Source organism: Aedes albopictus, chromosome 1 (assembly GCF_035046485.1).
Source record: "Aedes albopictus strain Foshan chromosome 1, AalbF5, whole genome shotgun sequence".
Taxonomy (NCBI): Eukaryota; Metazoa; Arthropoda; class Insecta; order Diptera; family Culicidae; genus Aedes; species Aedes albopictus.
The window spans coordinates 295,931,939-295,956,678 of record NC_085136.1 but is presented as its reverse complement, the minus strand read 5'-3'; the positions used below and the strand labels follow the sequence as shown (position 1 = coordinate 295,956,678).

The 24,740-nt window shown below is 39.3% G+C and overlaps 1 protein-coding gene across 2 annotated transcripts in view; it reads right to left on the bottom strand.

The window, feature by feature from the left end:
* Window positions 1-16,304: 16,304 nt before the first annotated feature.
* Window positions 16,305-24,740, bottom strand: part of LOC109414761 (neuropeptide F receptor-like) — a 115,354-nt gene continuing 106,918 nt past the window's right edge. For both annotated transcript variants that reach the window (XR_009996570.1, XM_062847028.1), the window contains exon 5: window positions 16,305-21,571. Coding sequence is in view for 1 of the 2 variants with exons in the window: in XM_062847028.1 (XP_062703012.1) it covers window positions 21,461-21,571 (111 nt within the window). In the remaining variant the exon portion in view is untranslated. The remainder of the gene's footprint in view (window positions 21,572-24,740) is intronic.

Genomic DNA, 24,740 nt, shown 5'->3' with positions numbered 1-24,740 from the left:
TTGGGAGATTTTCCGGAAGGAATCCTCCTTGAACCCGTGGAAGAATTCCTGAAAAACATTCCCACAGAAACCTCCGAAAAAACTTCTGCAGAAATCCTAGGATAAATTCTGGTAAAAGTTCCAAAAACAACTTTCAAAAGTACCGGAAGGGATACCGGAAAATCTCGAAAGCAACTCTAGCAGCGAATTCTGGAAACCTCCTGGATCCTAGGAATCCGGAAAACCCCCTAGGAGAAACCTCTGAAGAGATTCAGAAAGAAACTCCGACAAACCTCCAGAAATTGAACAAAGAAAGACAGGATAAAGCTCTGGCAGTTTTGTTCTCTTCGTCATGGGGGTTTTATGAAACCTGTTGAACTCAGATTTGGCCTCAAATCCATCCCAACGAAGTTGAGTTATATGCCCAAATTTCAGGTAATTTGGCCCACAAAAAAAAACCATGACAAAGAGAACAAACCTGCCGATAATACCCTTGGTTACCCTAAATAAATAGCATAGAAAATAGCCCGTTTTGTTTTACACTAGACAAGGCTTTGCAGTTGTACCACATGAAGGCTTACTCAACTTCATCTAGCTGAAAAATCATGTGAAACGTCAAACGGAGTAACGTTTAGATTCGATGACATGTGTGGTTGCGCCAAGAGTTCCTTTACCACAGCTTCCAGCTGAAAAATGATCTATAGAAGGTTTCAAGCTGATGATTTGCGTATTTGCCAATATTACAAAGCGTACTGAATAAAAGCAGCTGTGTTATTGGTGGGGACTCTTATTCGATTGACACATCTTCCGGCAAGTCTTCCGGTTGTGTTGCAGTTATATATCCCGTTTACAGTTTGTTTTGGCTATAATGTTTACATCCGACAAACCATTACAGCTTCTAGCAGTAATGATATCGCATAACGAGCTTCAAAGTGCTGTTGTTTTGTGATTTCGGCAACTTTTCAAAGTGTACAGTGTAGTAGCAGCTGTTTTATTGGTGGGAACTCCTTTTCGGTTAGATTGAGTTTTCAAAAAATGTCCAATTAGCTGTAACTTTTCGAAAAGTGCATCAAATATTCTCAAATTTTCACTGTAAGTTGATCAACTATTTGTGTATCAGTGGACAAAATTTGGAAAAGATCGGACTATTATGCACGAAGTTATAAAGATTCTAAAAAAATGAATAATTATCTGATAGCCAACTTTGAGCTGTTATATCTACGGATTCAATAAACATAATGCAATGAAATTTTGACCATTTATGACTTATATAATGAACTTTGAAAAACTTTTGGCTTAACTATACATTCTTAACACGGAAGAAAATTATAACGATGAGATTATTTTTCTAATAAAACACCAAATTTCCTTAAATTTCAACATCGTTTTAAAATTCAAGATGCTACTTATAGTTCATTTAAATTCCCTCTGATTGTCTTGAATACAGATATGTTTTGAAAGAAAGTAGCAACATAGGCGGCAATTCATTGGAAAAGTAATGAGATTCATATTAAAAATAGTCCAATTTACTAAAAAATCATAAAATTAATGAAACCGCTATAACTTTTTCTGTTGTTAATAATTTCAAGTCGAGTCAAGCGTTTCTCAGAGCTCATTATAGAAGTCATAAATGGTCAAAATTTCGTTGCATTCGGCTCATTGAATTCGGAGATATAACAGCTCAAAGTTGGCTATCGGATAATTCTACCTTTTCCAAAATGCTTAAAACTTCATGCAGAATAGCCCGATCATTTCCAAATTTTGTTCACTGATACACAACTAGTTGAACAACAGTGAAAATTTGAGAACATTTGATGCACTTTTCGAAAAATTACAGGTAATGGAGATTGTTTTGAAAAGTGAAAATTTTGCCTGTCCCGATCATTGTGCACGGAAACAAATCTGATCCTATTTTTATGATTCACAAATCATAAAACATAAAGGTTTGTCATTTTATGAAATCATGATCACGAATCATAATTTCATAAACTGAGCAACTACTATCATGATTCGTTGCAACCATTTTTCTGAGCTCGAACTCATGACCATTATCCGAGCAACTAATATCATGATTCGTTGCAACCATTTTTATGAACTCGAACTCATGAAAATTTTCAAGCGTTACGCACACTCCGCACACCTGTCAAAACGTGGTCATTCAGTGTGTGGTATCGCTGGCGAATGGTGACAAAAGCCATTATTTAAATGGGAATATAGGTTTGAATAATTATTGTATTGTTCCTTTTTTGTGTTCTTAGTGGTCTAGCGTGGAATCGTGAAAACATTCTCCCAAAGAAACTGTAAGTAAAAAAAGTGCAGTAAATGTTTTCTTACGTTTTTTTTACTCATTCCTTAAGTCTATTGCACGCCATCGTTCTCGTTTCAGCTCCGTCCAATTCCGTTCCGGCTTCCTTTGGTCGAGTTCCGCCGTGAAACGACACCAGCCCCATCCCGACTACATCCCGACAGCGTCCGGTTACATTATTGTTCCGGCTCCGTTTAACGACACGTGAGTAAAAAAAACTCTTGAAAATGTCTTCTAAATGAGAGTGAAAAAATGATTTCTAAGTAACATTTGATTGCACGTCATCGTTCTCATTCCAGCTCAAACGGCTGCAGCTTTTAATCCTCGCCCGGATCCGTCCAATCCCGCAGCACCGTTCCAACCGCATCCATCCGTTCTCGTTTCCGCAGCATCAAACGACGCAGGCACCGTTCCGACAGTGTTCGATTCCTGTGTCGGCTCCGTTTAACGACACCGACTTTGCTCCAACTGCATACAGCCGGGCCTCTTAATCATTCGCCCCGTACCTATTGGACCCCGTTCCGGCTCCGTCAAACAACAGAATAGTACCGACCCTGTTCTGACTCCAAAAATTCCAAAAACTGTTTTAAATAAATGATACATCAACTAGAAAATCTATCAGATTCATAAGCGATGCGCACCTGAAACCATGATTCGAAATCTCCAAAGCATGATTTAGCTTCATGGCCCTAGAAAATCTGTCCGATTCATAAGCGATGCGCACCCGGAACCATGATTCGAAATATTTAAAACATGATTTAACTTCATGGTCCTAGAACATCTGTCAGATTCATAAGCGATGAGCACCCGAAACCATGACTCGAAATCTCCAAAACATGATTTAACTTCATGGTCCTATAAAATCTGTCAGATTCATAAGCGATGCGCACCCGAAACCATGATTCGAAACCTCCAAAGCATGATTTAGCTACATGGTCCTAGAAAATCTGTCAGATTCATAAGCGATGCGCACCCGGAACCATGATTCGAAATCTCCAAAACATGATTTAGCTTCATGGTCCTATAAAATCTGTCAGATTCATAAGCGATGCGCACCCGAAACCATGAGTTGAAATCTCCAAAACATGATTTAGCTTCATGGTCCTATAAAATCTGTCAGATTCATAAGCGATGCGCACCCGAAACCATGATTCGAAATCTCCAAAGCATGATTTAGCTTCATGGTCCTAGAAAATCTGTCAGATTCATTAGCGATGCGCACCCGAAACCATGAGTCGAAATCTCCAAAACATGATTTAGCTTCATGGTCCTATAAAATCTGACAGATTCATAAACGATGCGCACCCGGAACAATGATTCGAAATCTCAAAAATATGATTTAGCTTTATGATTTCAGGAAAAAAAATAACGCATTGGTAGCGTTACGAGACAATGGATCATACTATCATGATCATAAATCATGGTGTATTTTTATAAAACGAAAATGTACTAGGCTCATGAAAACATGAGTCGTTTTTATGATTTTTGGGAGCAGAATTTTACCCGTGTGTCTATCGCCTGTACCTACGATAAGCTATGTCATCACTAAGTCGCTCCCCAGGGCGTAGCATGCATGAAGTTCGCTTTGATTTTGCTCCTCAAATGGTAACCCTCATTTCCATAATAGCCTCATACTTACCCGCAATTTCACCTGTTTGCCCAAGTTCACAGAGCCAATGTGTAATTTACGACTCATTGCTGTTCATTTCAAGAGCTCACACATCTGATAATCAAACCACTTCCAATGACCATCCAGCCTGCTCTGCTAGGCTCTCTCGCTCGTTGTTTGCCTCTACGCGTTATTACTATTTCTGTGGCCGCGCCCCGGATGTTCTGCATCCCTGAATAACGTATGTCACGACGCACATTCCCAACCCCATCTGCCATCCATGGCAATATCCAGCAGGGAAAAAAGCCCGGTCAACCGATATCCAGCAGCCATCGTGATCGCCGGGTGACGTCCAATTACCAGCGCCGATATGCAAATACATAGGGTGGGGCGGGGCAAGATGGGTCACCTAAGGATGCATCACCATAACTTTGTAAATACAAATCGTATTGGTTTGTATTCGTCCGCTACTCTTCAATACACTAGTTAGCTATGCTAAAAGTCGATAAAAAGATCATTAAACACAAAATATGATGTTAAACAAGCAGTTTTAAAAAGTGATCGATTTTGCGCCGTGAAAAAAGGGCGGGGCAAGATGGGTCACCTTTTAAGTAATTCACATTTTCTCAACGAAAAACGTCAAAATATAAGATTTGTTCCGCATTCATGTATGCTCCATATCCATACTGAGTAAACAAGAGCTACTAGTAAACATTTTATAAATTTATTTGGAATATAAAAAACTTTACGATTCGAGTGGTCCTCAGGCGACTTGAAAATCGATGTTTTCACTAAAAAAATATCATAATTTTATGTTATAATTTTAAGCGTTCATTCCGCTTGATTGAAGTCAGTTATGAGATAGTCTTGTAATAAAAAATAAATAACTTTTGAATGCTCCAAAAATACGTTCAAAATTGAAGGTGACCCATCTTGCCCCGCGGCCGTTTATATGGAGAATATATGGAATGTATCGCATAAGAAAAATGGCTAAAAACCATTTTATTTTTCATTTCCAATGAGAGTGAATAATTTTTCAATCAATGCCCCAAACTTTTGTATATTCATGCTGGTCATCTAACAAAATTATTAACATAATCAAAACATGAGTAATGCGCCCGAAAATGGCACTGACCCATCTTGCCCCGCGACCCATCTTGCCCCGCCCCACCCTACACCAGATTCCATCGGATCAGTTCCGCTCCAACCTAAATGAAGTCAACCTGCGCGTGCACGGTCCAGTTGGTGGACAAATATTGGCTCGTCCGAGGCGGCGACGACGGCTCAACTCTGACCAAACTCCATACCTATGACTTTCTTTTACGGTGGGTTCAGCAGGGACTGGCAAGTTCATGTACTTGAAGAAATTATCCGTCGAAGTCACAAAACATCTGAATCTGAAACCTAAATTTAATACTTTTCAAACATTTCTTCATGCTTCAAACTGGCCTCTCATATTCCTCTTCTCAACAATTTCCAGTTTTGACGTCAACCTCCTCTTAAAGTTCAAAACATGACCTACCGATTGAGAAACACCAGGTCAGCCGCCTCGTGTATGGAAATAACAAACGATGAAATGGGTTCATCTGAATACGGTTTTCGTGCAATATAAACGGATTATGGTCAACCTTTGGGATGGATCCCATCCCATCAGCAGTGTGCTGCTTGACCGAAACAACAGACCCATGGAATGTGATATATGTGCGGGATCGAAAGTGAAATCATCTTCATTAAAATCAAATTTCGATTTATTGACTCTCTCGCTCTATCGCTCTCGACTGTTTTTTTTTTCTTCTTTTTCACTTTTTATATCGCCTTTCCAGTAGATTCAACATTGATAAAACTTTTGACTAGTTCGTAATAAAATCTTCGAATATTCAATCGTAGGACTTCGTCGTTGGCGAACTGCTCTCTTTTCAAATACTAATGTGTCTGGGATTGGTCTTGGTTCTGTACACTTAGGATAGGGATAATATAATCTAATGGATTAATGTGTCTTATAACCTAACTTAGAAACCGATTGTCTGGTGGACAATTCTTCATCAATATAAAAACATTTTATCTTCATTATTTCTGAACTCTTCAAGAGGCCTTTTATACATATGGACATTCGCTTTTATACACTATAAACACCAACAGCAAATTGGAAGCTAACCTAGCGGTAATCAAAGTGATTCGTTATTGTAAAGCAAAGCTGACTCAAGTGGCCGAAGGCCACCGTTTTCGGTGGAAAAAAGTGTTCCTTCCTCGTCCGATGTAACAATAAATTCGTCGTTGCACATTGATTGCAAATTATACTAACAACCTTTCTACCATTGCATCGCATCCAATTTGTAGAGATGAATTCATTGCTGGGCTCAAATTTCTCTCAACGGTCGTGACGGAATCAAAACGATGGCACATGTTCCACTTGACTTAACATTAGTTAGGCACTGATCATAATCTACTTAGACTCATTTCCAGCAATCAGACCTCGATACCGCACTTGGTCAGAATACCCATCACTTCCCCCTTACAGTCTACGTAGTTTATGAACAGACCCTTAGGCGTTCGGTGAAGCACAGGATAAGGCTAATTCAGGTGCGAGAATGTTTGCTATATCCTAATGGAGGCTCGACTATATCGTTTCAACTATCATTAAAAAGGACTACACCAGTCTTGATTTAGCATTACCTGCGCAACATTTTGACACGTAGCCGTTTTTAATGATAGTTGGCCATATACCTTTGCATGTTTCATAATACACAGGTACTAAATACCCTTCAAGAATGCCCAGAAGTCCATAGAAAAACACAAAAATATTTAAAAAATCAGAAGTTGAAAAAATATTATGAAAAAAAAATTTTTTTGAGACTTTTCATGAAAAATGGATATTTTTTAAAAAATCGCCCTGGCGGAACATCTAAATGATTATTTAGAAAATCCAATTGTTCAAAAAAAAAACCCTAATTAATCCACCTAGCGGTGATGGTGCCTTTCTCGTGCCTTCAACATTTCAACACAACTCAACTGACATGTTGATGAATATCGCACTTTCATACGTTTAACAGAAATCCATTTCATGGCATCAGAGATCAGGATTCATTCACAAATGTCATAACGCCAAAATTGACCTTTTCTGACACCCACCCACCCCTTCGTAACATTGTTTATATGGGGAGAAATTTTTTTTGTTCGAGCTGTAACACCATGAAGGACACCCACCCACCCCCTCCAGCAACCCTCCAGCGTTATTACATTTGTGAACAAGCCCATCGTTCATCTGGTTTTTGATTTTTGAGCCTTAAAGTCTTAAAAAACAGCCGCAATCTTGAATTTTGAGCCGCCATTTAGGATTTAAGTCCAGCAGATTGGAAATTCTGGTCGCTATTTTTAGACTCCAGACTTCTTCCCCATACCAGATACACCCATATTGCATGGTTTTAGAGCCTAAAACTCCATTAAACAGAAGTCATTTTGAGTTTTGAGTTGCCATCTTACACTGAACGGCGGCTTGCGGTGAAAATTACTATTCTGAGGGTCAATTTAAATGCACAACGCCACTAAATTTGTGCAGACTGAGTTTCGTTTTAATTCAACAGAATTATGTTTTCAATTTTACCATGGACTCGATTTTCAATTAAAAAAAGTTTCTGTTGGCAGCCGGATTCGAACCAAGAATCTTGACATCACCAGGCTCGCACGCTACCACTCAGCTATCGAACCGGTTGATGTAGGAAGAAACAAAACGCACACAAGAAGCGTTGGTGGGTCGATGATCATGTTTTGCCATGGTAAATTTAAAAACATTTTTGTGCTTGTCATTACTGCAAGGCTCCTTTCAGTGTAGATTTTAGACCACCATGGATACTCTGTTTGTCATTTTTGGAGTCCAGATTTTTCCCCATATCTACCCATATGGCATGGTTTCAAGTCCTAAAACTTCATTAAACAGTCGCCATCTTGAATTTTAATACGCGATCTGGGATATTTTTGTCGCCATCTTGGATATTTTAATCGTCATATTTGGACTCCAGACATCTTTCCAATACCAAATATACATATATTGCATGGTTTTAGAGCCTGAAACTCCATTAAACAGCCGCCATATTGAATGTTGAACTGCCATCTTGGATATTCTGGTCGCCATTTTTGGACTCTGGACACCTTCAGCAGCCGTCTTGAATGTTGAACCACCATTTTGGATTTTAGACCGACTTAGATATTCTGGTCGCCATTTTTGGAGCCTAGACTTCTTCCCCATATCAAATATACCCACACACTTAGAATGAATTACAGTATTCGGTGAAAAAAATCACCGAAACTGGTCTGTAAACAAGCAAACTACAGTGTTACGGCGAAATCGATGAAATTGCAGGAGAAAATCGCTGAAATCTAAGAAATCACCGAAGAACCAGTGAAATCAGACAAATTTACAGGAGACCTGTGAATATTTTACCGAACAGATCGGTGATGGGACTATTTTACCGTACTACTGTAAAATGCGTTTGACAGCCACGCCAGCAGCTTCGAGCATCAGTTCTATTAGAATTTGCGCATCATCTCCAAGCAAGACTCTCTTGTACAGTGGCAGCAAGTGTGGTTCCTGATCAGAAGGTCATGTATTCAATCCCATCATCGACGTTTTTTATGAAAATATTGTTTTTTTGTGCTCGCATAAAATCTCCGTAAATTTGTAAAATTTACCGTACGTTCAGTGATATTGAGAATTCATTTGTAAACAAACATACCGAACGTTATGCGATTTTTGCAGTAAATTTGTAAAAAGTACCGAACGTTCCGGTAATTTTGACAGATGCATTTTCCTGAGATTCGCAGTACGTTCGGAGGTTTGAAAAATCACCGAACTTTTTACCATATGTTCAGCTGTTCAGATTACGGTAAATTTTTACCGTAATCCGTCATTTTTTCTAAGTGTGCATAGTGCATGGTGTCAGGTCCTGAAACTCCATTAAACAATCGCCATCTTTATTGAATTTGGAGCCACCATCTTGGATATTCCGGTCGCCATTTTAAACTCCGGACATCTTCATCATACCAAATATATCCATATTGCATAGTTTTACAGCATGACACTCCATTAAACAGCCGCCATCTAGAATTTGGAGCCGCCATCTTGAATATTTGGCTGCCATCTTAAATTTTTGACCGAAATCGTGGAATTTCTGGTCTCCAGTGTTCAATCCGCACAAAATTCGTAAACCATGGTAAAGGTTACAAAAATCGCCGCAGTTTGATGTGTCGCATGATGTCGCGTTGCAGACATCATCTCAATTCGTCGAACTGGATTGATTAGTATATGTGACTTGACCCTCCGAGCCATCTATCGAAAATTGGATATTTGAGTGAGCATATAGCCTTTCTCAGTACACTTCGGTGTACGAGAAAGGCAAGACAATATTTTCGAGCTTATTTGCTTGAGAAAACTCAGATATTTAACTAAACCGATAGATTGAAAGATCGTTTTTGCCTTTCTCGTACACCAAGGTGTACCGAAAGGCTATATGTTCACTCCAAAAACGAAAATTTGATAGAGCCCCCGAAGGGGTCAAGTGTTATATACCAATCGACTCAGCTCGACGAGTTGAGATGATGTCTGTGTGTATGTATGTGTGTGTGTGTGTATGTATGTATGTGTGTGTGTATGTGTACAAAAAGGTCACCTCATTTTTAGATAGTAAATATGAACCGATTTCAACGACCGATGGTTCATTCGACGGGGTACATTGTCCCATTGTTTCCTATTGAAAATGGTTCAGATCGGTCCAGCCGTTCCGGAGTTATGGCCATTTAGGTGTTCCAGACCGGTACCCCAGGAAGGGGCCAGATATAAAAATACAACAAACCCATGCATGCGACCCATCAAACCACGGCATTTTCGATTATCTGATGAACGGGAAGTAGGAAAATAGTCTCTGACTATATTTGAACCGGTAGTGTTCCGGAATCGGTTCCGGGTGTCCCGCCGGAAGTGGCCAAACAAGAAAGTGAACATAACCCATGCATGCGACACGTCAAATAGCGGCTTTTTCGATAACCAGTTGAATGGTAAGCAGGAAAATAGTTTCAGACCATGTTTGAACCGGTAGTGTTCCGGAACCGGTTCCGGATGTCCTGTGGGAAGTGGCCAATTAAAAAAGTGAACCAAACCCAGGCATGCGACACATCAAAGAGCGGCTTTTTCGATAACCAGATGAACGGTAAGCAGGAAAATAGTTTCAGACCATGTTTGAACCGGTTGTGTTTCGGAACCGGTTCCGGATGTCCTGCCGGAAGTGGCCAATTAAAAAAATGAACCAAACTCAGGCATGCGACACATCAAAGAGTGGCTTTTTCGATAATCAGATGAACGGTAAGCAGGAAAATAGTTTCAGACTATATCTGAACCGGTTGTGTTCCGGAACCGGTTCCAGCTGTCCCGCTGGAAGTGGTAAATTAAAAAAGTGAACCAAACCCATGCAAGCGACACATCAAAGAGCGGCTTTTCGATAACCAGATGAACGGTAAGCAAGAAAATAGTTTCAGACCATATCTGAACTAATTGTATTCCGGAACCGGTTCCGGTTGTCATGTCGGAAGTGGCCAATTAAAAAAGTGAACCAAACCCAGGCATGCGACACATCGAAGAGCGGCTTTTTCGATTACCAGATGAACGATTAGCAGGAAAATAGTTTCATTCCGTATCTAAATCGGTTGTGTTCCGGAACCGGTTCCACGTGTCCCGTCGGAAGTGACCAATTAAAAAACTAAACCAAACCCATAAACCAAACCCAAAAATGTAAATAAATATAAATAAATATAAATTACGCAGGTGAACAAAATCGATGCAAGCGATTAATACCGTCGTTCGAGGTGACTTTGGGCCTAGAGGGTAACATTGGTCCATCGATCCTACGGATTAAATATAAGTCAGAGAATTTGACGGTGGTTGCCAAGTATCTTAGAATTATGTATTCTAGCAGTTTAGCACGCAATCTGCATTCCTGTCGAATTCTAAATGTGCGGAATAGTGGCCCAATGTCACCCCGCTTTGGCCCAATGGCACCCCGCACGACGGTATGTGTAAAAGAACAAAATCTTGATAAAAATTTATGCGATCTTGTCAAATTACACTATTTTAGATTCCTGAGGCGTCATTATACAGTAGGATGGATCATCGTTGTATGGAAAAAAATAAATTTTATAGCACCAATCCCCTTTTGCGTCTAAACTTACTGCGAACAATTTTGATGCAACTGGTGGAGTCCCCGCGCTCTGTAACACGGTTGAAATTTGAATACGGGAGATTTCGCTCGCTAGCACTTTTTTTTGTCAAATTTTACATGAATCTTATAACTAATGATAATAAAATATAGGCTAAAGTGCGCAGAAAAAAAATTGCTGAAATGTCTTGGTTATGATCGGCATCAAGTGCTTGTGAAGGTGACCAAACAGTCAACTGAGAAGTTTGATATTTTTCAGCTCGGCCTATACGTTTAACATAGCGTCGGAATATGAGCCATCAATAAGTTTCCAAATTCGATTATGGCTTTGATAAAATTCTTGCTTTTCTAAATAAGGCTGACACAAATTTCGATTTTCTCTTAAGTCCAGAGGAGTCCCTTCTTGGAAAGTTTGGTCGGAATTCAACATTTTGAAGAAGGGCACAAATAAATAAACCAATAAATTTTTAAATTTTAAAGTGAAATTGGAGTCTTCCAGAAATGTTTTTATCAAATCCGATGAATTAAGCGATTTGCTTAATGTTTTGAGAATTTTTTCATCAAATACATTTATTATTTATCAACTCCACCCCCTCCCCCCATTGACGAGTCATCGAGCACTGTGACAAAAGAAGAAAATGAGATTTTTTAGTATTCTCAGGATTCAGGAACGCTTCGGCTTATGGCGACGGAAAAAAATGTTGAGTACATATTCGACGAGAAAGGCGTTATCACCACTAGGTGGATTAATCTGGGTTTTTTGATAGAAAATTCAACAAACTTTCGAATGAGGGTTAAAAAGCTGCGATAAGTTTGACCATTTTCAATTTATAGCCAGTTTGAGGCAAGCAAAGTCAAAAACATGTAAAGTTCAATTACTACGCAACGGTTGAGATTTGACCATATGCGTACACATTTTTTCACCATTTATGATCCTCCATCACTCCTTAAAAAGTTTGCATTCACCCATCGGGACCCCCCGAAACCGGTTCCAGAACACTACCAGTTCAGAAATGGTCTGATAGTGTTTTCCTGCTAACCGCTCATCACGATATCGAAAATGCCGCTGTTTGATGTGTCGCATGAATTGATTTGGTTCTCTTTTATATTTGGCAACTTCCGGCGAGATATCCGGAACCGGTTCCGGAACACTACCGGTTCTGATATGGTCTGAGACTATTTTCCTGCTTACCGTTCATCAGATTATCGAAAACGCCGAGGTTTGATGTGTCGCATGCATGGGTTTGGTTCTCTTTTATATTTGGCTACTTCCGGCGGGACATCCGGAACCGGTTCTGGAACACTACCGGTTCTGATATGGTCTGAGACTGTTTTCCTGCTTACCGTTCATCAGATTATCGAAAACGCCGTGGTTTGATGTGTCGCATGCATGGGTTTGGTTCTCTTTTATATTTGGCCACTTCCGGCGGGACATCCGGAACCGGTTCTGGAACACTACCGGTTCTGATATGGTCTGAGACTATTTTCCTGCTTACCGTTCATCAGATTATCGAAAACGCCGTGGTTTGATGTGTCGCATGCATGGGTTTGGTTCTCTTTTATATTTGGCCACTTCCGGCGGGATATCCGGAACCGGTTCTGGAACACTACCGGTTCAGATATGGTTTGAGACTATTTTCCTGCTTACCATTTATCAGATGATCGAAAATGCCGTGGTTTGATATGTCGCATGCATGGGTTTGTTGCATTTTCATGTCTGGCCCCTCCCAGGGGTACCGATCCGGAACACCTAAATGGCCATAACTCCGGAACGGCTGGACCGATCCGAACCATTTTCAATAGGAAACAATGGGACTATATGTCGCGTCGAATGAACCGTCGGTCATTAAAATCGGTTGAGGTTTACTGCCAAAAAATGATGTGAGTTTTTTGTACACACACATACACACACACAGACATCACCTCAATTCGTCGAGCTGAGTCAATTGGTATATGTGACTCAACCCTCCGGGCTTTCTATCAAAAAGTCATTTTTGGAGTGAACATATAGCCTTTCCAGTACACTTAGTGTACGAGAAAGGCAAAAAAATGCTTTGAATATGCATATCTTTCATTTAAAGGATTAGCACCTTGACTTTTCGAACATCGATTTTTTTGGGACAGCCTAGTGCTGCATACAAAATATGTACAAGAAAGTTTCACTTTTACAAGAAAGGTCATAAACTGGAAATATATTTTTTGCAATTTCTCACCGTAATAGGCTGTTTTACCTCACGCAAATCTGACAGAAAAAGGCCTACTTTCCCACACCAAACTAGCAGTGCGGTAATGGTTCATTACAGCATTGATTTGCGCTGCATAATGAACCATTGCAGCACTGTTTTCTGTTTTGATCAACTTCTTGATGCTTTCTGGACGCAGGTTTGAAAAATTGTGACAACTGCACAGTATAACCTGCTATGATCAGACTTTCATAAACATGGCTATGAACATCAGCGTGCAGTTTGATGAAAACGTTTTATTAAAAACTATCCTCAAGTGGTGATTTATGAAATTGCAAAAAACGTTGTACGCAACTCAGTGCAGAATTTGATTTTTACAGCACTCGTCATAATTATTCAATTTGGCAAGCCTCGTTGGTTGAAATTGCGACTCGTGCTGTAAAAATCTTCATTCTGCACCTTGTTGTGTAAACTACTATTATGTCATCGAAGGCATGTTCTGCTGCAGCGCTTATTTTGTAGAAAATATATCATTGACAAAAAACAAAACTTCTGCTTTTTCTTACAAGTTACAAGTTACAAAATGCGATATAAAAATACATCACACATTACAGCTCGAACCTCGCCAGCAGGCCAGCTAAATATCAGTCTCAGTTCCTGTTTTTCAGCTGAAAATAAATGACTGCGGCGAGTGCGGCGGTCATTTTCAGTTCCTCGATGTGAGAACTGACAGAGTCCGAGAGCTCCATTCGTGAGCGACCTATACGCCACCACGGGTGAAAACACTCAACTACAGAAAATGGAATGGAAATTTAGCCCTGTCAGCTCTCGCTTTCAGCACGCTGCGTGCGAGTGTGAGTACCTATTTTATTTCGTTCCCGTGTTGCTGATCGGAAAACAACTAGGACAGGAATATCAGCAAAATATCGCTATCATAAAGGCATGTCGAAAAATTGCAGCCCTGCTCACCAGCTTCGCACATGTGTCCTCTGATTGATAACTTTTATTTAAAGGCACTCATCTATAGGTGCTTGTTGAGTTTGTTCCAATGCAAACGTAACTGATTCCACTCTGCACAACAAGGTGAGATCATCTTCCGCTATTTGTCGCCTAAACCAATGAGTTTGTGGGAAGTTATCGAGCTGGCTTCATCGACGGCTGGTCGATAACGGAACAGATCATCATCGAACACCAAATCATTCAGGATTGCTGGTCTCAATGCATCACCTGTTCATCGACTTTATGGCGGTATACAACAGAATCGATCGCACAGAGCTGTGGAAAATCATGGACGAAAGCGAGCTCAGATTAATGGCTTAGACCTTACGCGGGCGCTGAACCGTAACATAAGTGGACTACATATCGAAAATTATGGTAGACGCCGAGTAACTGGACGAGTTGACCGGCAAGCGGTTTCGGAATAGCATGGCAAGGTCCCTGGTCAGTTGCTCTGTCTAAAACGAAGTAGGCCAACCAGGGCTGCTGCAACACACGCAAGCTGGGAACAGCTGACGAACGAAAACGGCCTTCAGGCATCAAATTTTTCACTCACTCACGCGAGTAACTATTAGTCTTGTTAGAGATCACAGTCATTGACACCTTTTCGTCGATATTCAGCTGCCTTTGTCTCCGACATTCGTAACACAAGCAATCAAACTACCGTACGAAACAAACATTTCAAACGAATGCACTTGAACACGATTGCGCCTTCGGGAAACAGTTCGGCTTTTGTTATTCGTGTCTTCTTCCACAATGAGAGCTATGTTGGCCATATGTGTGTCGTATTCAATTCAACAAGCAAGAATAAACTAATATTAACACTCATAATTGAAATTGACTAAAATACATACAAAAAGTTTGAATTAGACAAATGTCATCGTGTCAGACGACATTGATTTGACCCTTTTTATGTTTATTGATCTTCGTCCTACCGCTCGTGTTGTGTGTAAGAGTATGAATGTAACAAAGCAAGCTGACACCCGACTGCGGCACCGAAATGAAGGTAGTGAAAAGTGTCGAATGTTTACAAGACTGGTACCGTAAACTGGGGTGTAGTTGATCAGTGGGGTGAACCTGATCACTCAATTACCCGCGGATATCGACTTTCAAGGAAGCAACAATTCTAATTTAACCATTCGCAATCCCATGACGTAGCAATAAAATGGAATGGTAACTTCCTTGAAAGTCGATATTCGTGGGGAATTGAGCGATCAGGTTCACCCCACTGATCAACTACACCCCAGTTTACGGTAACTATCTATCACACAGACGATTGAGAAAGGTTCTCACTCCGGTTCCTTGTCGTTAAGGTCCCATTAGACATGACAAATATTTGGCCAAACAAGCCCAACAAATGACCAACACAACGTGAATCATAGCAACCTTGGATGAATGTCGGGTTTCAATGACAAATATTTGTCATAACGACAAACAGTCTAAATGGCACCTTTACACATGAAGATCACCGCTGCAGCGCGCTGCAAACGAAACGACCGCGTTCCAGTACTGTAGTTGTAAAATAAGAGTTGGTCACTCAATGTTTCCAAGTTTCACAGTCCCCTTTACTGGTACGTCCTTGTTGAAATGACTTCGCCTAACTGTGAAAAAGCCACTCCATAAATTATGTTTTCACGATTTTTAATGTGACCACCGCAGAAGGGACATTCAAGCAGGAATTCAGTTCAGTAAGAATTCTTCCGAAGATTCCTCTAGGAATTCCTTTAGAATGCATTCTTTCCCATGTACTTCTATGAAATTTAATCCACAATACGGCTAACACAAATTTCGATTTTCTCTTATGTCACCGCCCCCTCGGAAAATTTTTGGTAGGAAAACGACATTTTGAGGGGGGACACAAATAAATTTTTCAACAAATTTAAAAATTGTATAGTGAAATTAGAGTCGCCGAGAAAATTTCTTAATAAATCTTAATAAATCCTATGAGTTCGATGATTTTGCCTAATTGTTTGGGTAACTTTTCATCAAAAACGTTTATTATTTATCATGGGGGGGGGGGGGGGGGGGGGGCATGACGAGTCAACGAGCAACGTGACAAAAGAAGAAAATGGGAATTGTTCCAGCCTAATCTGTTGGGACATGACCAATAATTCCTTTGGGGATGCTTACAGGATTAATCAAAATCGTGCAGGATTTCCTAGAACTAATCGAGGGAGTTAGAAGCAAAGAGGTGTAAGTGACAAAAAACCATTTTCGGGTAAATGAGGTTAAAAGTTTTTCACTAATTTTACCAATGTATGTAATTCCAAAACCAACCCAATATTCTCCTATTTATTTAAATTGTTCTAAACATCGCGAATATAATCTTGAAAAAGTTCCAGAAAGCTTTAAATCTGGAGAATTCGGCAGACTTCAAAGCAACTTCAAAGATTGCTCCTACAATCTCTTTAAAATGCATTCCTGTTCATATATTTCTTTCAGCATTTCTTCAGGGATCCTAGATAATCTTTCGAACATTTTACCAGGAATATTCCTTGGTTTTTTAAGAGTGTCTCAAAAAACTTCCCAAAAGATTCATCTTGACACGAGTCCACGAGTTTCTCTAAAACTTCCTCTTGAAACTTCTTCATGGATTCTTGAGTAAACACCTTGAAGGATTTCTACAGAATTTCGTGAGTGTATTCCTTCAAGCATTTTTTCAAACGATTCAAGCAATTCCAGCTCCAGAAATATTTTCGGTGTCTATATCAGAGGTTTTTCTTAAGTATTTCTCCAGGGGTTTCTCCAGTACCGTAATCCGGGGTCAAATTGATCACTTTAAAACAACTTTTGCGGATAACATCATTGCCAATTCAAATATTGCCAGAAAAATTTCTGTAAAACCTACACTCATCTCTAGACATCTACGAACCAGATGACGTAAAAATTTTAAGATCATTACGACGCTTAAGAGTTCCTAGTATGGAATTACAATGTAGTACCCGAATGATCAATTTGACCCCGGTTTACGGTAATTCAGTCAAAGATTTCTTCAAAAGATTTAATTCCAGGAGCATTTTTTTTCACAGAGATTTGAAGTATTCTTTGATAAATTCCTCTAGGGATTTTCTTTAGGAGCTCTTCCATAAATAATTGTTGAAATTTCTCCAAAGGTTTCTTCAGGTTTCACTACACATACTCTGATATTCTCTCAAGCATTGATTTAGAAATTCCTCTGGCAAATTGACAAGAGGTTCTTCTGGATGTTCCTCCAGATATTCCTTCAAGGATTGCTTATGATTTATTCGGAACATTCAGACCTGCAGGGATTTGTTCTGATTTTATTTCCGGTGATGCTTCAGGAATTTCTCCAAAGATTCTTTGCAGAAATTACTACAGAATCTATTCCTCCGCATTTTTCAAGAAATTTTCCAAGAATTTCTTCTTCCACTACCTGCAAAGGGTTCTCCAATTCATTTAGGGACCGTCCAATAATGAGGTTGCATTTTAGGGGTGAGGAGAGGGTCTCTGATTTTGCGACGAGCCACGTATTAGGTATGGGAAGTGCAATTTCTGAGAGAAGTTTTGAAAAAATCCCCAAACGAAATCCTGCTGGAATCTGCTGGTGCTAATTTTGACGGAACCGCAAAAAAATTGACGTAATTTTTCAACGAATTTGTGGAGGAACGCTTGAAAAAAGGAATCTCTTTGGATTTTGTATAGAAATTTTAAGAAGACATTTCAAAAAAGATTATGGAAGAATTTGTGAAGAAATACCTTGCTGCAATTCCTAAAGAAATTCCTAAAATTTGGAAAAGTCTCTGGAGAACTATTTGAAAGAATCCTTGTACATATTAATTTTGGAAGGAGTCAGAGCAGGTATTTACACAAAAAATCTTGAACATAATTTATGAAGGAATCTGTATTGAAAACCCTGTAGAAATCTCAGGAAGTAATTTTGAATGCTCATCTAGAAAAGTGTCTGAAAAAAAAAACAGAGAAAGGATTCCCAATAGGAATTTCTTAAGAACTTCCTAGAGAAATGCCTACATAAATTCCTAGGAAAAGTTTGTTAGGGATTTTTTAGGAAAATTCCTCGAGATCTCATTGAATAAAATTCCTGGAAGCTTTTCTGAGAATATTTCTGGAGCAATTTTTGGCCGTATTTCTCAAGGAATACCTAGAAAAACAAATGGATAAGCTTCATTAAAGATCCTTTAAATTTTTTGGAATATTTTCAAAGCAATTCCTGTGGAAATAACGAGGACATATTTTTGAATAATAATTGAAAGAATCTGCGAAAATAAATATTTAAGTTATCTTTAAAGAAAACGACGAAGATTTTTTTAGATTTTCAAGGAAATCCCGAAGGAATCTCTGTTTGAACTCCTGCAAAAATCTCTGGGGAAATTTCTGCCTGAATCACCTAAAGTAATAATGCAAGAATCTCAGGAGAAAATCCTGAAGGATTTTCTGGATGAATCCTTGTAAACAAATCCTGGACACATTCCTGTGGGAATTTTGAATGGAATCTCTAGAAAATGATTCCTGATCAAATTTCTGGTGGACTTCTTGGAGAAAAACCTAAACGAATTTCTGCTTGAAGATTTTTGTTGGTGTTTCCAGCCACAGGGCGCTGACGCACTGGACCATATCGATCAGAAAAATCAAGCAGTTTCCATTTGACTTTTTCCTCAAGTGTATTTTTAGTAATAAACCAAACCATTAATGTAAACACGCATAGAGAAACAGTTCTCCGGTTATTCCGTGTTCCTATCCGATTCCCACGCAGATTTGAGGTGCCACTCTGATTAGTTCATTCTCTGGTTTCAACAATTTTCTTGAAAAAAAAAACACTGGAAGATTTTATGAAAGAATTTTTGAATGAATTATTGAAGGAACCCGAGCATAAAATTCTGAAAAAACCTATAACACAGACAAACAGACGTAACACTCTGTTAATTCCCACCGTACACCGATTTAACGGTCTTTTTCAACTGCCAACCGTGGCGCTCGCATAGTTTTTGTTCGAGTTTGACGTTTGCTCACTACCGCCACCTAGTTGGTGGTCGGCCAAACATAGTCATTTTAGCATTGGGCGAATATGTTTCCGTGACTATGATTTGAATCGAAAAATGTTCGAAGTGTTACGTCTGTTTGTCTGTGCCTATAAATTTGCTGAACGAATTTTAAGAAAAAAAATAAATTTATTTATTGTCATCAATCATATTTTGTAGATCGTTTACATATTATAATAAAAGTTAGTTCATTTAAACCGTTAGTTCATAAAAAATATGTAAAATTATAGACATTCTGGTGTCGTGACCGCTGCAGCTATTCTTACAGCCACAACACCGACCGCAGAGAGGAAACTCTTTAAAACCTCTCTGTGGTGGACTGCTGTGTACTACAAATGCCATTGCTGCTGCCTTTTGGTGCGTCCGTTCGTATCCACTATCGTCTATCAACTGAATTGAATCCACGATGCGCAGCTCTTTTTGTATGTTCGCTTTTGTTGTTCATTCTAGCTTTCCACTGAGTCGGCCAATCAGAAGGCGCATATTTTTCGCTTCAATCATTCTCTTCTCTATCTCTATTACTACATCTGGTATTGCATTATAGTTTACACTACTGTCATTTGTTTTCTGTAAATCATTTGGCCGAAGTAAAGTTCAAAAGCATTGTTTCAGCCTTGTCTTTGAGAATGAGAAATCAATAGATTTGTAATGCTCATCAAAAGTAACCAGTAGTAACAATTGGTGGTTTTTCAGAAGGAACCCATGAAAATCTTCCTAAAACAATCTTAGGGAACTCACTTAAAGTGCAAATTTTCGGTAATACCAATCCGTGTGGTCAATTATGAATTTCAAATAACTCAACGTACATATGTACAGATGGGTAAATTATTGGTTAAATTGGGAAAGAATCCACAGCTCAGGTGAGATTTGAACTCACGGCCCTTATTCGCTAGACAAGTGCTTTACCAACTAAGCTACCGAGCCAATTAACCCTAAAAGGGATACCTGGGGTCCATTGGACCCCAGGCGCCTTTCAGAGCTCGTCTTTGATGGAACACACTCAGCGAGCTGACGAAACTGAGGCCATGAAGGTATTCCTTTTAGGGTTAATGACCCGGCAACTTAGTTGTCATAAGGTTCAATTCTAATCTCATCGATCTATATCATCTTCCCCTAAACCGCAAATATAACCATCTCTGTCGTACATATGTACGAAGAGCGAAAGCGATTTGTTTATTGTTTGAAACTGTTTGCCTATCGTACAGGCACCGCTACCTCAACCACTTGTAGAGGAAGAACAATGCTACCTGTAGGGCGATCAAACGCGTCGTTCGCATTCTATTTGATACGACGGATAACTACGTAGAGGTAGATGCTCGAAAACGACTCACTTAATTTGGCTTGGTAGCTTAGTTGGTAAAGCACTTGTCTAGCGAATAAGGATCGTGAGTTCAAATCTCACCTGAGCTGTGGATTTTTTCCCAATTTAACCAATAATTTACCCATTTGTACATATGTACGTTGAGTTATTTGAAATTCATAATCTTAGGGAAATTTTTGGAAAAATTCTTCAAGGAGTATGAAATATCTGAATAACTGGAGAAATTTCTTAAAGATTCCCTGAAAGAATTTCAAAATAAATCGCAAGAGTAGTTTCTGAAAAAAACGGGTAGATTTTAAGACCTGATCCTGGAGTAATTTCTGTAACACACAAAAGATTTCGCTTCGCTGTTCCAGTCGCAAACAATTTCTCGCACCTAATCTCACTTTTCCCAGCCTACAGACCGCGTTTCTTAAAATTATACCGGCTCAATCATTTTTCGTCATAGTAGCTATGATTTTAATTTTTCGCAATCGCCTTTCAGATACCTAATGCTGATCAACCACCTTCGACGCATTCTCCATACTCACCATTTTGTTTCGTTCGTTACATACTTTCAGGCGCAACTGGCTTACCGCATCTCACCGCATATGTTGTGCGACACTGCAGCATACGACTGGACCGCGACTGGTATCTTAGAAAGTACACTGGAGACATAGTGAATGAATCGCAATAATCTTCCACATTGGCGTTCAACGCTTCGGGGCATAGTACAAGTGTGCACAGCTACTTCACTCCATTACACTAATCAGTTTATTCGCGGAAAACACGTTTCCCTGAATTTGCTTCTGGCGCCGAGTATCAACTTCAACGACACGGAGCAGCATTACTTGCTTGTGCATGCACATTACACACAGTCTCCCTCTCGAACGCTGTCCTCGTCACCGTTGCACAGCTTCATCCGGTCCTGTTGTTCGTCCAACGGTTCATCCGAGTTTTCGTTCCAGTTTGGGTTGTGCTGTAAGGGTTTCCCGGAAGGAAAGAAAGAACCGAGATAATATGGAAACCAATTGAAAAACGGTAAATTAGTATTATGTATTTGTGAGGATCAGCTCGGGGTACACCGCCCATGCTGATGCTGGTGCCGAATCGTGTCGTCGTTCTAGGAAGGAACTGAGTGAAGCAAATGAGGTTGGTCGTTCAATTGGCGCTGTTTGTGCTCGTTGTGCACAAGTAGGGCAGAATGGGAGAGAATGCACAACACTGGAGAATACTTTTAATTTACGATTTACACGGTTCACCTAATAGTGAAATTGAACAGTATATACAGCCTGTGGCCAAAATATTTGGGATAGGCAACTTTTTTTCTGGCATATGTCAGATGAAGAATCTTTATCTGACCATCGCTACATCTTGTCTGAGCATGTGAATGTTACTTCGCAAACTTTGCGTTTCAGGAACCCCCGCTCAACCAACTGGGATCTCTTTACCGATTTGGTAGCAGCCAAATTTCATGGATACTCACCATCAATTGACACTCCAAGTGATTTAGATGATGCCGTTGATACTACAACGGCCTTCATCATGGAAGCTTTTGAAGAAGCCTGCCCTCTGCAGTCTGTGAAGACCACAAGAGGAACCCCTTGGTGGAACTCCGATCTGGCGAAGCTCAGGAAACAATGTAGAAAGAGTTGAAACAGACGACGTTCGGCTGGATCGGAGGCTTTCAGGTCGGCTCGCAAGGCCTACCAGAAAGCTCTTCGGTCTGCTGAACCATCCGGCTGGAAAAACCTTTGTACAAATGTTTCCAGTCTGAGTGAAGCCAGTCGATTGAACAAAATCCTTGCAAAATCTAAGGATTTTCAAGTGAACGAACTTCGTTTGCCAAATGGTGATTTCACTTCCTCTGATGAGGAAGTTTTGGAATGTTTATTCAGTACATACTTCCCCGGATGTGTGGATATTACATCTTCGGATGAACCTGATGTCTTTTCTTGTAGTTATGATTCTTTAGCTTCGGCTCGGAGTATCATAACTTTAGAATCGATTGAATGGGCACTTAATAGCTTTGCTCCTTTCAAATCTCCTGGGGCAGATGGGATTTATCCTATTTTGCTTCAGAAGGGATTTGATCATTTTAAACATGTTTTGAAACAACTACTTGTTTGCAGTTTTGCTACAGGGTATATTCCCAAATCCTGGCGGGATATGTACTGTGAAGTTTATTCCGAAAGTGGGTCGTGCGTCGCAAGAAGAAGCAAAGAGTTTCATAAAAAAAATCTCATTTCATAGAGTGCATCAAAAATTCTCACATTTTGACCGTTCGTCAACCTATTATCATTGGTACAAATTTGGACTCGATTGGTTCATCTTTCGCAGAGCTAGAACCATTCTCGCTCGTGAAATACTATTTTTAAGACAACTAATTTTTAAACTGTCATATCTCCAAAACCAGTGAAACGTTGAAAAAAGTTATGATAGATTGACACTTTTGGGATCTTTCTCAAAAAGTGCAATTTTTTTACATCGATGTCATTACATTTTAGTTTCGATATCAAAAGAATTTCTACTTCTGTTCTCAAGATATCTTTAATAAGATAGACCCGATTATTTTTTGCAGGGGTCGTTTTTTTGCCATAACTAAGTCATTTTTTAATCCATTGACTTGATTTTTCGTACACAGATACCACTAACCATGTCTCGCTGTGTACAAATTTTCAAGTGAATTGGATAAAAATTGACTGAGATATGACCAAAAGTTGACCCGTGCAAAAAAAGTATCGGGTGTATATTAGAACCTTTTTGGATTGTCGGGATAAAACATTTAGTATTTTTGTGTGGTGTTGTAAATTTGATTTATTTTCCTCTATATGGGCGAAAGTGTATAACTTTATTCGTTGTGAGAAAATATTACTTATCATGAAGTTGTATTAATTATCAATACATATATTGTAAATGAATGTTCAAAATTTCATTAAATTCGATTCACTGGTTTTGGAGATATGGCAGTTCAAAAATTAGTTGTCTACAAAATAGTGTTTTACGAGAACGGTTTTAGCTTTTCGAAAGATTAACCAATCGAGCTCAAATTTGTACCCATGATGCACATAGGGGAACTTACGTATTCTCGGCAGTTTTGTTCTCTTTGTCATGGAGGTTTTTTTTGAAACCTGCAGGTCTCAGAGTTGGCCTCAAATCCTTCCCAACCAAGCTGAGATTTTTCCAGCAATTCTTTCAGGAGTCTCTCTGGAATCTTTCCAAAGATTCGTCAGCAAGCATTGCTTCATGAGTTTCTGCAAAAAAAAATCTTCAGGGGAATCCTTTAACGAATCCTTCAGAGTATGTTTCATGAATTTCTCGCAGAGTTCCTTCAGAAATTCCATTGCGAAGTTTTTCAAGCAGTTCTTCAGTATTTCTTCGAAAAATTCCTTCACTGATTCAAAAAATCAGAACCATCCCAAGGATTTGTTCAGAAACTATTCCAAGAATTAACCAGGGATTCCTCTATTAATTCCTAAAAGAACTTCTCCATGGATTACATCAGGAATTTTATTTATTTATTTATTCCGTCAATCTACGTATACATGTGAACATTGCATATACACATTTACTGAAACTGGATTGAATTTAAATTACTTTTGTTTCAGACTGACTTTAAGCGTGTTTTTTTAAACATTATGAAATCAATTACGTTCGCAGTGGCGATTATAAAATGCCATCATTCGGTTGGAAGGGCCACATTTCGCAGAATTTGTTCAATAGTGTTTGGATGAAAACATATTTCAAGTTCGTAGTTGCCGGCAGGGTATGTAGAAATTAAATTTTGATAAACATTCAGTTGAGTAAATTCGTTCTAAGGTCTCACCACGGAATTCCACAAAAATCCTCAAAGATCCATTCTGAATTTCTCTAGAGGAATTTCGCCATCGGATTCTCAATAAGTTCCTTCAACGAATTTCTTAGGAGCTCCGTCAAGAAATCTCTCGAGTCTCCGAGGAATTCTTCTGGTGAATTTAGAACTTTTTCTTCCAAAATGTCCTCATAAATTCCTCCAAGAATTCCATTAAGAACATCCTTCATTCTTTTAAAAAATTCTTCCACGATTTCTTTAGAAATTCATTCAAAAGTTTCTTCTGTAATTTATCCTATGATTCCTTTCGAATTTATTTTCAAGAAGTACTCTTTTA